The 14,219-nt window shown below is 35.4% G+C and overlaps 1 protein-coding gene across 2 annotated transcripts in view; it reads left to right on the forward strand.

Annotated features, from left to right (window-relative positions):
- The window catches only part of LOC18442432 (putative sphingolipid transporter spinster homolog 2), a 47,877-nt gene that overhangs the window by 4,715 nt on the left and 28,943 nt on the right, over window positions 1-14,219 (forward strand). The window contains exons 3-10 of one of the 2 annotated variants that reach the window (XM_006852649.4): window positions 1,513-1,614; window positions 2,956-3,060; window positions 3,207-3,282; window positions 5,599-5,673; window positions 7,471-7,573; window positions 7,673-7,738; window positions 7,874-7,952; window positions 9,317-9,414. In XM_006852649.4, the coding sequence (XP_006852711.2) occupies window positions 1,513-1,614; window positions 2,956-3,060; window positions 3,207-3,282; window positions 5,599-5,673; window positions 7,471-7,573; window positions 7,673-7,738; window positions 7,874-7,952; window positions 9,317-9,414 (704 nt within the window). The remainder of the gene's footprint in view (window positions 1-1,512; window positions 1,615-2,955; window positions 3,061-3,206; window positions 3,283-5,598; window positions 5,674-7,470; window positions 7,574-7,672; window positions 7,739-7,873; window positions 7,953-9,316; window positions 9,415-14,219) is intronic. The other variant, XM_088855006.1, reaches the window with a different exon arrangement.

Raw genomic sequence — 14,219 nt, forward strand, 5'->3', positions numbered from 1 at the left:
TGGATAAGATATGTAGAGTGTATAGATCTAGAGAACTTTTTGTATTGTTTCCCAGACTTTGCGTCCTACATGAGCCAATGGGTTGTGTTGGGTTGCTTTTTAAATGTTATATTAGAATATGACTTCGTTCTTCATGTGTTTAGATGTTGTATAAATAATGCCATGATGTAAATAAAAAATGAGCAACACAAACAAGAAAACGTGCAAGAAATAATGTTATATATATTTAGCAACTCCTCAAAATAAAAAGATCCTTTAATTTGTCCTCCCCCTAAAGGACAAAGGAGTTTTTAGGGCAATTCTAGAGCCCAAACCCCTCGTGAAAAAGAGGAAACATAATATTACAGTCACAAAAAAAAAAAGAAATAATATGAAATGAAAATCACAGAATATGAAACAATGAGTATATGATATCAATGTAATAAAAAAAATCATATAGAACTTCACATAAGAATCAAAAGGTAAGTATATAACATAATTATTAATTGGGAAAATTACATATATATCCTTTATATTTGCTGTTAGTACACAAATACCTTTTAGTTCCCGTTATTACAGATATATTCATTTTTTGAACTTCATAGAACTTTTGTAAAGAAAAAGACAGAACTGCCCATTTTCTCTCTCTATAGTCCAAAGTCTAGTCTATAGAGCGAGAAAAACCCCACCTAGTGCAAAGGAAGACAGTTCAAACAGGGATGAATTGATTTCGCTTTTCTTGCCTAGGTTCTGAGCCTTGCAATTTAGCTGCTTCTATACAAGTGTTTGAATCGCCAGCTTCCAATTCTCTCTCAGAAGCATCATTAACTAAAGGTTTTGAATCCCCAACTTCCAATTCTCTCTTAGTCTTAGAAGCATCATCAATGAAAGGTTTTGAAACCCCAGCTTCCAGTTCTCTCTCATGAATATAAAAAATGGTGGAAACAGTGGGTGAAAACCTCAGATCATTGAGCTTTGAAAACCCCCAAAAGGAAATGGTGGTCTTTTGAAGGTGTTGCAGAGGCGATGGACGCTGATCAGTGGGCTTCAACGGAAGCAGTATAATTGTTGAGTGGTAGTGGTTTAGAGAGAGAAACACGCTCCTGATGTTTTTCCAAGCCATTGACGTTGTTCTTTAAAGCTCCATGTAGGAGTCTGTGTTTCTCTCTGTAAACTTTTGGTCGTTGTTCTCTGTATGAAACTTTTGAAGTTTTCTCTCTCTATAGTAAATTATTTAAAAGCCCCTTCCCTTCTTTTTTTTTTTTTTTTTTTTTTTTTTTTGCTATTTTTGTCTTTCATGCCATGTGGAATGCCCTTAATAAGTCCTTATCATATTTCTATATTTTTTCACTAGTGAAATGCGGGAGATATGATTGAACTCATGCATCATGTAAGGTTAGCTTGTTAGAATAAATGCAAAGCGCATAAATTTAAATATCTATCCGGAATCAATACTGCTTTATATATAAAAAAGAATGATGATATTTTTTATTTCTTTTCAATCTATTCTTATTGTTTATTTGGTCAGTGCAGGGGTGACTTTAAATTAAGCTATTTTGAAGATGGAGTACTATCTTCTGCTTTTATGGTTGGGCTTCTAGTGGCTTCTCCGATCTTCGCATCTTTAGCTAAAACGTAAGTGACCTTTCTGATTGTCTTCACTGCCCGACAGCTTAAGAACTTTTTGGGGGCATCTGACAAATGATTTATCGTTTTTCTTTAACTAACTTCCACAGTACTTTTTTTTCCCAGTATGCACTAATTTCCATTCCCCAGAGGATGATATATTATTCATTTGGAGCGAGTTTATTTTTGTGCAATCCTTATAGTCATTCTGCATAACATAATCTGGAGTGTCTTGTTATCTTCACCAACTATGTTAGTGAGGAGAATACTTAGACCCTATGCTTCACAATTCTGTTCAAGGGCATTCTTTACATCCCTATGTTTTCTGTCTTTTATAGTCAACTATCAAGCCTATGAGGACGCCCATACGAGGCAAAACATATAGCAATATAGAAAAACTCAAATGCTCCTGTACATACATTTGAAAGGGGCTTCCATTCAAGGGAAACGGATCTTGGACATTGTAATGATCTCCAAGTGCCTGGATTCCAGGCGCTGGCTTGATTTGCCTGGGATAGTATACAAAGTTGGCATTGACTCTTGGACTTGTCCTCCCTTGACTACGAGATTGAGTTTGGCTCTTGATAGAGGCTTGGTATGAGGGCCTGCATCAATGCATGGTAGTGCTTATTTATTAAAAACTTTTTTTTTTTTTTTTTCAACGAGCATTGATATTATCAATTATTAACAACATAGACTGGATATAGTATTTCTAAGAAAAAAACATAGACTGGATATAGTATAACCCACCACAAATTTCATGAGAAGCTGACAATTCAATGAGACCTATTGTGATTCATAGGGGAACTTGTGAATGCTTCATCTGAATCTTCATATGTAATGGAATTTTGAGATGGCACAATCAGTGCATTTTTCACTTTTTAAATTGCAAAAGCAACTGATCTTCTTGCCATGATCATTTTAGCAATAGAATGTAATGAAATTTTAAGATGATACAATCAGTGCATTTTCCACTTTTAAATTGCAAAAGCTACTGCACTTCTTACTGTGATCATTTTAGCAATAAACTGGATTGTTTATTTATATTCTATCTCATTCTCTTGTGTGACTGGGACTAGGGCTTGCCGGGTATCTTGCTGGTGCTCACTGCATACATTTTTTATTTTATTTTATATTCTTGAAATTGCACATGCTGCTTCCGCCTTAGACAAGTTAATAGTGGGCAATATATCTTGCATCTCAAATGTTTTTTGTTCTTTTTTTGTGTTGGAGAGCAAGAGAATTGGATCCACAGTACAGTCGTTGAGGAGCTTGAACCAAGTCTATTGGTAAATTATTTGCATGTTTCTTAGTCACTTAACCCTTTTTTTTGGTGGGGGTGGTCTGCAGGCTTAATCCATTCAGGCTGATTGGGGTTGGCTTGTCCGTTTGGACTGTGGCTACTGCTGGTTGTGGTTTTTCATTCAATTTTTGGTCTATTGCAATTTTTCGTATGTAAGTTTTTTTAATTAGTTGATACAAAGTTTATCTGCATTATCATTGCCAACCCATGTTTTCTACTTGCCAACCCATGCTTTCTACAACCTGTATCATCCATGCTTTCTTCAAACAGTAACACAACTTTAGTTTGATTCTTCCAGGTTGGTTGGTGTTGGTGAGGCATCCTTCATAAGTCTTGCCGCTCCATTCATTGATGACAATGCTCCTGCAGCTCAGGTATTTTCTGTTTGTTTTTTATTTTTTTGAATATCAAAATATAAGATTCATAAAACGTCCTGTTATGGTGTTTTTCAGTGTAACCTGTAGCTTAATTGCTAGTACAGTTTCATTTATAATTGTAACTATAGGTATAAGAAGAAATAGGACATCTAACATGGACTATTTTTTACGGTATCGACTATAATTTCTGGCTCTCTGTGGAATGTCTCTGCCATCTCTTCTTTTATAATTTATGATGTCTTTAAAGTATCGAACATGGTATGGCATCCGTCAATTGGATGGCTACAGCTAGTTGGGCCAAGCGGTGTAGCCCAGCCCTGGCAGCACCTCTAGGTGGGGGAGCTACTGGGGCTTCTTGAATAGATAAGTAGTGGGTGCTTATATCTTTAGTGTAGACTTAAATGAAGCCATTGTTATATGCATGTCAAGAATATGTTTGCTGTGTATTCATTTTATATTCTTGATCGGAGCAAAGTTGGTTTCATTTGTGGTCATGTGAATCTGGTTTCGAACTTGTAAAAGCTAACTTGATGCATATTCGTTTACGGGACGTTTAGCAACTAGAAGCTGGAAATGGAAGCTGGAATTTCTACTTCTGAGATCTGATCCTGGGAATTTGATACCTGAAAAGATAAATATTGCGTTTCGCAACCTGTCAAGAAATTTCTAAAACAGTGTTTGGTTGAACCTGGAATTTTGCAAACCTGGAGATCTGGAATAAGATAATTAAATAAGCTTAAGGAAAAATTTCAGAGCATATGCAAAGAGCAAATTAGAATAAAAAAAAGAACAAATTATCGGAGCATACACAAGAGAAAAACTAAATCCATATAATGAAAACATAGGGTTATTGATGATTCAACAAAAAGCCCTACATCTCCAAATTCTTGATCGGCTCTAGAATAAGCAAAAAAATGATTCATATAACAAAATAATTCAATAAGAAGAAAAAAAGAGAGCTAAAATAAAATATATACGTAGGGAAAAAAAGATCATACGAGAAAAGTGCAAAAATATGATCAAATGCAAATGAACAAGTCATACGAGAATAAAAAGGGGAAAAAAAAGAATAGCAAACATCCAATACAAAATAGTTCAGAGATATAAACAAGTGCACTCTTTAAATTTTGAACCTGATTGTTCAGGCTATAGATTTGATGTTAATCTTAACAGATAAAGTAAAAAGTGATGGTCTAGGGTAGACTAGATGTTAACATTACTGGATAATGTGAAAACAAAGGCGAGAAAGTGGAGTTATTAACCAGTAAAAAAACAATGGTGGAAAACCAACATAGAAAAGGAAGAAATGGAAAAGAAACATAATAAAAGACTGTATGATCCATAAAGAACAACAATGATAGGAGAGAAAGTTCAGTAATATAATAAGAAGGAAAGGAAAGAAGAAATTGAGGTGAATAGATGCCTGAAAATTCAAAGAATCAATGACAAAAATTTAGATATTTTTATGAAAAAGATCAGTACAACATGATAGTTGGTCTTACCTATTGCCTACACTTTCTATCTGTCTTCCTATAGTTGCCTTTAGCACTTCGCTTTCTAACTCTGCTTTCAATAGTATAGTACTTTCCTTCAATTTGAAGTATACTGGAGCTTTCTTATCTTCTTTCTTTATCTTCCTCAACCTATAGGTTGAAAGATTTGCTACTACACTAAAAGTAGCTTATAAAATATTTCACTTCAGAAATAGGGGCATTCTTGTGTTGAAGCTAGAGTTGAGGAGTTACAGAGAATCCTCGATGGGAGAGAGAGCCCACCATATCACCAAAGGAGTTAGAGAGAGAAAATGATGAGAGAGAGACATTACCAGACTTAAGGCAATGATCGTCTTTTTAATTGGTAATGGGGAGGGAGAGTGTAGAAGAGGGGGCAATGGATAGGGTTTGGAGAGGGAGGAGAGAGTGGTGTGGCTGTTTTAGAGAGGGAGAAGTTTGCCATTACGTGCCTACTTCCCACATGAATTGGGAAGTTGGGATAAGGGGAATCTCAAATTCTACCCCAACCCTTGGAACTGGGATACCCATTTTATGGGGTACCCAGAGTTCTTATTCTATTTTCTACTGTAGCATCTCATGTTGACAAACGGGGAAGTGGTGCCACAGTGAATTAGAAGTTCCAACTTCACTTGAAACTTCTAGTTGCGTGAATGTTGCATTATTGATTTTTTGGTTCATATGCATTAAATGATCAGGTGTGCATGTAATCTTCCCTGCATCATATATTGTTTGGCTTTTGATATTAGAGAAGCCATGTCTCTTGGAAACATATTAATGAACTTAGCTGTTGTGCTAACAGAAAACGGCATGGCTTTCAGTCTTTTACATGTGTATACCAACTGGAATTGCGCTTGGCTATGTGTATGGGGGTTTGGTAAGTTACACTTCTTACTGGTTGTTTCTGCTTCAATATGATCCCTAGAAACTTCATAATTCATTTTGTTTCTCTGTCAATATCGATCTTATTTTTCTTCCATTTTCTAATATTTTTTCTATGGGTGTGGTTTGCATAAGGTTGCAACCTTAAACAATCCAATTAAGGTAATTTTATCATAAATATAATTTTGATAGTAAAAATTCTTAGGATGGCTTGAGAATCGATTTTTCATCTCTAATTATAAAATTTTAAACTCTAAAAACTGGTTCAAATCATGTAGATCTATAAACCCATGAAAATCTCGGTCCAAATAGCGTGTTGTAAGATAGACTATTTCGTGGCCTTGAAATCTTTTTTTTTTTTTTTCATATTCAGGCATCTCGATGTCTAGACAATCAATTAGAGGGTTTTCCAACATCCAAACAACCTTTTATTATGGATTTTTGAGGTGCATCTTTAATTTTATATTTTAAGGTTGCAACCTTATATAAGATTTTCTTTTTTCTATTCAACATATTGATTTAATCTTTGCAATTGTATGTTTATAATGTGAGTATGTGACAACTATGATAGGTTCTCTGATACCTCATTTTGTGCTGCTTGGATTCAAACTCATGTTTGATTCTCTGGTACCTCATTTTGTGCTGCTTGGATTCAAACTCTTGAATCATCTCTAGCTTACTTTCTTTTGCCTTTACTTTTTGAAATGGGGCCTGAAGCCCTTTATTCAACAAGCTTGTATTTAGATAGCACGCCATTATGTCATCATATATAATTTACCTTGCAACTTTATACAGAATACAAATTCTTCTTTCATTGTTAGGTACTCATAATATTATACATCTACCTCTAGCATGGCATTCACAGTGGACCAGTTTTTCATTTGAGCTTATTATTGACAAGCACAATCAACATTCTCCATCATGTTTCTTCTTTCTTTTTATTTTCTCATTTGTGTGAATGGGAAACTGAGTTTCAGAAATGAACCAAATGGTTATATGCACTTCCTTCGTGAACTCATCCATAGTATAGATAAGGCATAAAGAAGTTCCGCACTTAGGATTCTTCAAATTATTATCTTTTGCTCAGTAACTTGTTGGAAAAACAAAACTCTTTTTGCTTATCATTCATAAATATCAGTCTAATATAATTGTTCCACAATGTCTTTCTGATCAACATGTATATAACATGATGGATGGAGTCAAGGTTACAATAGTAAAACCATGTTAGATAAGTTCGAAGTAAAACCATGTTAGATAAGTTCGATTATGAACCCCTTTAGATTGGGAACATGTTTCTTCTCAGTTAGCATTCTTTATTTCTGGTATCATTGTTCCATTTTTCAATGTATCTGTGACTATAATGTTGATATCTGCGAAATTTAGAAATTCAAGAGAGAGTCAGAGAGCCCTTGTAAACATGAGAACCATTTCTTTTCTGGGCGTATTATTAAAAGACAATTCATGGAAGTGCTATTGGAACTGGTCTAATGCTTTAATTGTGAATTCACTCAATGATGGCTTTGTACTTAGTGCCATATGTTTCCTATTGATTATGCATTCTCCATTGCATCTTAGAGGCTACACTATAAGTCAATCATGCGTTTGACTTTCCTTCCTTAAACAAGTGGAAATTAGTAATAGTATTGGGTCTTGTGACCTGCCCATTTGGCATCATGACTCAGGTAACTAGTTGGATTGACAATGCAAGTTCTTGATAAGGCTTTCTTTTTTGACTGATATTTGCATTTTTTTTATTGTTTTATTGTTTTACTCTTGAAATGCTTATTGATAGGTTGGAGATCATTTTAGTTGGCGTGTAGCATTTTGGGGAGAGGCACTTCTTATGGTTCCTTTTGCTATTCTTGGGTTCCTGATAAAGCCTTTGAAATTGAGAGGTGCATAATCAATGATCTGCTCTGTGCAAACTAAGCAACTTTTTGGTCTTCTAATGGAATTTCGTTGCTTGTTTTCTGTGGCTAATACTATCTATGCAGGTTTTGCTTCTTCAAAAACAAGAAAGTCAGCAATTAGGGTACAGATTGATGCTTCAGAAGTTAAAGGTGTTCTATGTGCTTGCTTTTTTTTTTTTTATAATTATGTAGCCGTTGCTATTATTGCTAAATTGTAGTTCCATCCTCAAAAGAACATCCTTCATACTTTTTTCCTTGTGAAATAATATCTGATTTTCTCATTAGACAACCAGGTTCTAGAGGGCGCAGATAATCTGCTGAAGGGAAGCGAGTTAAATGATGATATCTCGAAGAAACACTCCATGTGCGTGGGTCTCCGATTTTGAATGTGTGCATGGATATTATATGTAGTATGTAAAGCACATACACGTTTGTCTCTATGTATGGATTTAGATATGTATATTTGATAGGTGTATGTTATTTGTGCATGTATTATGCATGTATACATGTAATGTGTGTTGTGTGTGTGCATTGACTTGAGAGCATGTGCTCATCACATGCTTGCATATTCATTCAATGAGTTTGCTGTTTGGATACATATTCAGCCAATACTTCATTTCAGAGGTCATCTTTTTTCTTATTGTTATATCCTAAATTCCTGTTTCATGTTACATTTTTTTTAAATGGAAGATATAGTAATTGTGCAATGCCTAACTTACGCACCTGTATTTTTATCCTAAAAACGTTTGTGCTCATGTTTCTTCATGTAAATGAGAAACACACTCCTTTTCGTTGAATTACTTAATCTGCTAAGTATTATGTGAGGATTAATGTGCTTATTGTTTTTATATCTGAAAAGAAAATTAGAATCTTGCAGATTACAATGTAACTGCATGTTAGTGAATTGCCCTAATGTCTTTGCAGTTTATATATCAGGTCGAAGGTTTCATTATTCCATCTAGGAGATTCATTTACAGTTTTTTTCCATCACTTCATATGATTTTAGAGCTACTTAATATGGCTAAATCTGGTGTAAGAAACATATAATTTGACAAATTCTAGGGTTTTGAGGTCTTCATAAAAAATACAGATCGAAATCACTGTTACGAGTAGCAACATCTAATAGTATCTTATTCTTCATTGTAATTAGCTTACATCAGCACGGTTCGTAAACTTGGCACATTTGGTCTCATATTGCCCATTAACTCTAGGTCTTCTTAACTCTGTTCTAATTGTCTTTGGCCTTCTTAACTCTGTTCTATTATTCTGACAATGTCAGTTGCATATCAAAGTCAATCCTAGCTTTCTGTGAACACAATTGGCTATCCCTTTTCAAACTACAGCTCTGATTTTGACTTTTCCTGTAAAAATTGTTTTATTTAATTATTTAATTGTATACATAACCATGTTTGCTTTAATATTATGCTTGATTCAACTTCTTCCTTGGCATTGGATTTTCCTCTTCTTATCTACAGTGCGGGAATTTTTCTAATAATTTGCTCCCAAAAAAAATCGGTAATAGAACCCTTATCACCAAAAAATGTTCTAATAATAGAAGCCTTACAACTGAAAATGTTCTGATCACTTGTTGTGATTGCTGTTCTGAAGTTTATTTCATTTGAATGATCTACTTTTGTTGACTGTGATCATGTGAAATCTAATAATACCAATCCTATTGTAAATTCACATCACCTGGCTAATACATTGGCATGGAATTTTTCTTTCTAGATCTGAAGGAAAACCAAAGGTTAGGAATCAATTCTTAAGGTTTTGGGATGATATGAAAGTGCTTCTGTGTGATGTTGTTTATATCACAAATGTTCTAGGTAAATTTTCTGATTTCTTTTATTAAGAAATGCTCTCCGTTTTTGTAGATTTATTTGCTGATCTCTTGTACCCCTTCATTGTGATGGCCTGCATGTTAAAAGGCTGTTTTGTTATCACTAAATCATAGTAACCACTTGATTAGTAATAAAATAATGATGTCCTTTCCTTGGGGTTCCCTTTGGTACATTGTGAATTGGCTTACTTGCAATAATGATGCTGTATTTAATTATTCTTATGTGATTTATATGCTGCATGCGTGGACCTAATTCCAAAGAATATGATTACTATTAAATCTTGCAAAATGCATTAACTAGTCATACATTGGTTGTGAGATGGGTTTGAACTCTCGTGTTACAAACCCATTTTTTATTTCCAATTTCCAGGCATTAGAGCTTGCAGTTGTAGTTAAGAGAAGTGCCTTCCCCAGGGGATGCTCCCAAATCTGGAACATAGTTCCATGTTCTCAGAGCTGATCCTCCTTGGAAGATTGTTCTCGATTATATGGGATCTAGATCCCATTTAAAAAGGACAATGATCCATAATAATTAGATTTATGATTAGATATTTTTTCTTTTTTTCCTTTTTTTTTTAGTGGTATATGTCCATATGATTAGATGAATTGTTAATTATAAAGATGACTATTAGTCTAACTCACTGTTCATGAGGCTATGAGGAGGAAGCTAAGCTATTCCAAGCTGCTCAAGAGACTTTTCAAGGAAAGGAAGTTCAAAGTTTATAGAGAAAATTGATTAGTGGAAAGTGTTTTACAAGGAAAGCCACAAAATTCAAGTGGGCTTTCATTCTCCTGGTATGAGATCTCTCCCATTATAGAATCCACTCCAAAATGTGGATCCTTCAAAAAAATGGGCCCAGAAGAGGAGGAAGATGAGAATAAACCAGAGGCAAATTAGATTTTCTTCTTTCCAAGCAAAGGTTTGCAAGGAGTTGGATATCTCTCTCTAATCCCTCTAAAACGAGAGAGAGAGAGAGAGAGAGAGAGAGAGAGGACCAAAAAAAGATATGGAGAAAACTTGAGGTCTGAGTGGAAACAAAGCGCTGGCCACAAGGTAAAACTTTAGATTTGAGAAAATACTGAGAGGAAAATTAACTAACAAAAAAAATACCCTTTGAACTTTGTTAGCACACCTAGGCAAAACTTGTTCTGAAATTCACAGATAATTCCATTTCTTGACCTCGTATATCAGGCATAGCAATAGTGCACACAAGCATATTTATGATGCTTTATTCATGGCCTAAATTCTTGTAACATTCAACGAGGTACCTGATTCGCTTGGCATTTGAAACATGAAATTCCCATTTTTACCAAATGTTTTTTACCTTTCTTTTCATCAAAGTGGACAATGTGAACTAGCAGTCTATGTAGTTTAAAATTTTTCTTTTGCGATACCCTCTAGAACACTTACATATCTCCAAGTATGACAATTAAAACTCAAATAAATAAAAGGAAAACAAAATAGGGATTCTCACTTGCTGCCAGTTTCAAAAAATCTTCATCATAACAAAATATTACATCAATTGAGATTGGAAACAAGAAAACATAAGAAAGCATAAAACAAGACAATGTGCCAAAAGATTACCTCTTATGGACTTTTGCACACCCCACACTGGGTCTCCTCCACCGATAGTGCATGGAATCTAGGTCTTTATTGAATTTCAGCAAATGGGAAGTTACACCAAACCTTTTACTGAGTACTTGAGAGCATGCATACACAAGATTGGGGTCTCTCTTTTTCTCTGACAATGTGGAGTGTGCCCCCTTTTATGTATCAAACCCTTGGGGCGTGCCCCTTTCTTTTCTCTTAGATATTATGTGAGAGAGAAAAGAGTATATAGGGTGGTGTGCCAACTATGAGGGGGGAGAGAGAGAGACAGAGAGTGAGAGCTCAAGGCTAAGGTGTGTCTGAGATGAGCCCCCTTTGAGATGCTATAAAGAAGTGAGATCAAGGTTTGGGTTTTGGGGTTTGGTCATCCTTGTGAGATTCTATGTAGACCATTGATCATAGGTGACATGTGGGGTGAGAGATCTTAGCCATACAATCCATAGATTGGGCATCATGATCTAATGGAAGGTTCTGGAACCTTATGCCTCAGCATCTTTAACCTAATCCTATCAAATATTATGTGTAGAGAAAGTATGTTATGTATTTCCTTTTATTTTTAATCAATCTCTATACATTCCCCTTTTGAAATCAATTAACCTCGTTTAACAAATTTTCTATTGCATTCAAATCAAAATGCATGGTTTAATCATCAAGCTACACTAAATAGAACGGAGAAAAGTGGGGCCTCCCACTTATGGAGGCATAGTGGGCCCCATGCCGCTCATCAAGGTGGGCCTAAAACTGGGGGGCTCTAATGTATTATGGGCCCCCATAAGGTAAAATAATTTATAGATAAAATAAAATGATTTTTAGGAATATTTAGATATTTTATTCTAAATATTTAGATAATTTACAGAGAAATATTTTTTTCTCTGAATATTTAAATACCTGAAAATTCAGTTTTGGCTTATTTAAAAGTTAATTTTGATGAAATAAAATATCCAAAGACTTTAAAAATTTATTTTAATTTTTTAATAATTATTTAAAGCAAAATTAATTATTTCTAAATTAATTTGATGGGAATCAGATCCAACTTTGCCCAGTCATCGCAATTGGTGCATGGGGGCTATCCCTCGCATATGTACATGCAACACCCTCAATGGTGTTTACTTCTCAATACAACTATCATATGCATATGCCTTGTGATAGTCATGATGAAGATTCTCTTCAGGCCTAGCAATCACACACAAGGGTCACAGTATCCTGTGGCCAACTACCTTGGTCATCTCTCAGACCTTATCAAGAGTTAATCCTATAAACCCTTCTCGGTTGTGCTATATGCCCAAGTATCATAGAGTTTTGGAACTCAACTTGGCATGGCTCGTCAAAGCCCAGTTTGAGTTTTGGCATCAATAAAACTATCATATGCAACATTTATTCATTTTGGGATTCTATTATGGAGTTAATCAGATGTTTCCACCTTCATTCCACCAGCTCTGTCGAAATGTTTTATATGTTGCTATTGGGTCCTCTGTTTGCCAGAAGTGATGGCTTTCTATGCATTCATCACATCAACATAAACTCCCATGTATAAACTAGGGGTGTTGGTCTGTAAATTTCTCCAATGCTAGCCTTCTCAAAACTTGTCAGTGGCATCAACTATATACCTATGTTCTTTGAGTTTTCATGATTGTGATATGAAGCCCTGTTCCAAATGTCAAGACCACTAATTTCATAAGGCTCATGCATCCATATCTACTCAGCACGGATTGCGAACTTGCTTCTAGTGACAAATGGTAATGTTTATCATGAGAGAAGGTAGCCTTATTTAATGGCATATTCACTTTCCCATTGTTGTGCCTTGAGATAGAGAATTAAACCCTACTTGTGTAGCTGAAGATGGGTGTGTAGTAGCACTAGAATTGTGAGGGCGGGAGATGGTCATCACCATTATTGCTTTCTCTCTTCTCTCTCTGAAAAGGAAATAGCACTGGGTTTATTTAATCTAGAGAGAGAAAACCAGATGAATCAAATTTCACCTGCAATTTTCAGAACAAATTTAGCAGAGAAGCAAAGCCAGATCATAAAAACCAGATGAATCAAAGACTCAGAGTAGTGAGATTAGAGAAGAATCCGATGCTTTAGAAGAGGGAGTGGGAGATACTTAGGGACAATATTATGAAAGAATTGGAAGGATGATGTAAGACCAAGGAGGCTCAGTACCTAAATAAGTGTAACACATTTGAGGTGAGCCTAGAACAAAGGGTTTTGGTTTGGATGTGTAGTTCTAATTAGGCTAGGATTTAGGAAACTTAGAAGGTTTTAGGTTCCTACAAAGTTTAGGATAGTGGGGTTTTGGCCCTTACGAAGGTTTCCTAATATGGGTAGAATTGGATAATAGGTCTAAATGGAGTAGAACTAGGGTTAGGGAAGAGTTGGTTGGCTTAAGGCAAGGTTTAGGACAGGTTTTCTTGTTTTCCAAGGGGTTGAACCTTTCTGGAATTTTTCAATCCAGCAAGACAAGAAGGTTGTAACTTGTAAGAGTGGTTTTAGTATTGAATAGGGCAAATATATGGTTTGAGGGTATAGGGGTATGGGTGATGGATTTTAGGTGGTGGTGCCTAGCTAATTAGGTTTCAATAAGGGATGTTTTGGAAGACATCAAGAAAGGTGAAGAATTTGATTTGAGAGATCTTGAGAAGAAGGATGGATGGTGGTGTTCTACTCAAGAAGAAAGGGCCCAAGCTTGGGGAGAACTTCCAAGCCACAAGCTAGGGTTTTGGGGTATCTCCCCACATAAAACGAAGAGGGACCCTAACTTATGGGGAAATTCTTGTAAAACTACGCTAGCCTTGTAGATTCGCTTTCTACAAAAAGTATTGATGATTCTCTCCTTTAAAGGTGGTTTCACACGACAATGGAACCCAAATTTTTTCACTCAACTTGAATTTTGTTCTATTGCGAGTCACTCTTTAATTTGACGTAAATTAGGACTCCAGCTATCTCTACCATCTGAAACTACCCAATTTTCTTTATGCTTTTAAACTTAGGTAACTTGGTCCTATTATGGTATTAGGAAACTCGGCCCTTATTGTTGGGGTTATGTGGCCGTTTAAAGGCCTCATGAGAGCATGTAAAACTATGACTATAGTGATGTGATAGCTCCAGTGGGTGCATAGTCTAGATGGACTGTGTGGCATGGTTTAGGGTGGACTGTGAGGCATCGTTGATGCCATGACTCA

Source organism: Amborella trichopoda, chromosome 13 (assembly GCF_054954075.1).
Source record: "Amborella trichopoda isolate Santa Cruz 75 chromosome 13, AtrichopodaSantaCruz75HAP2 v2.0, whole genome shotgun sequence".
Lineage (NCBI taxonomy): Eukaryota > Viridiplantae > Streptophyta > Magnoliopsida > Amborellales > Amborellaceae > Amborella > Amborella trichopoda.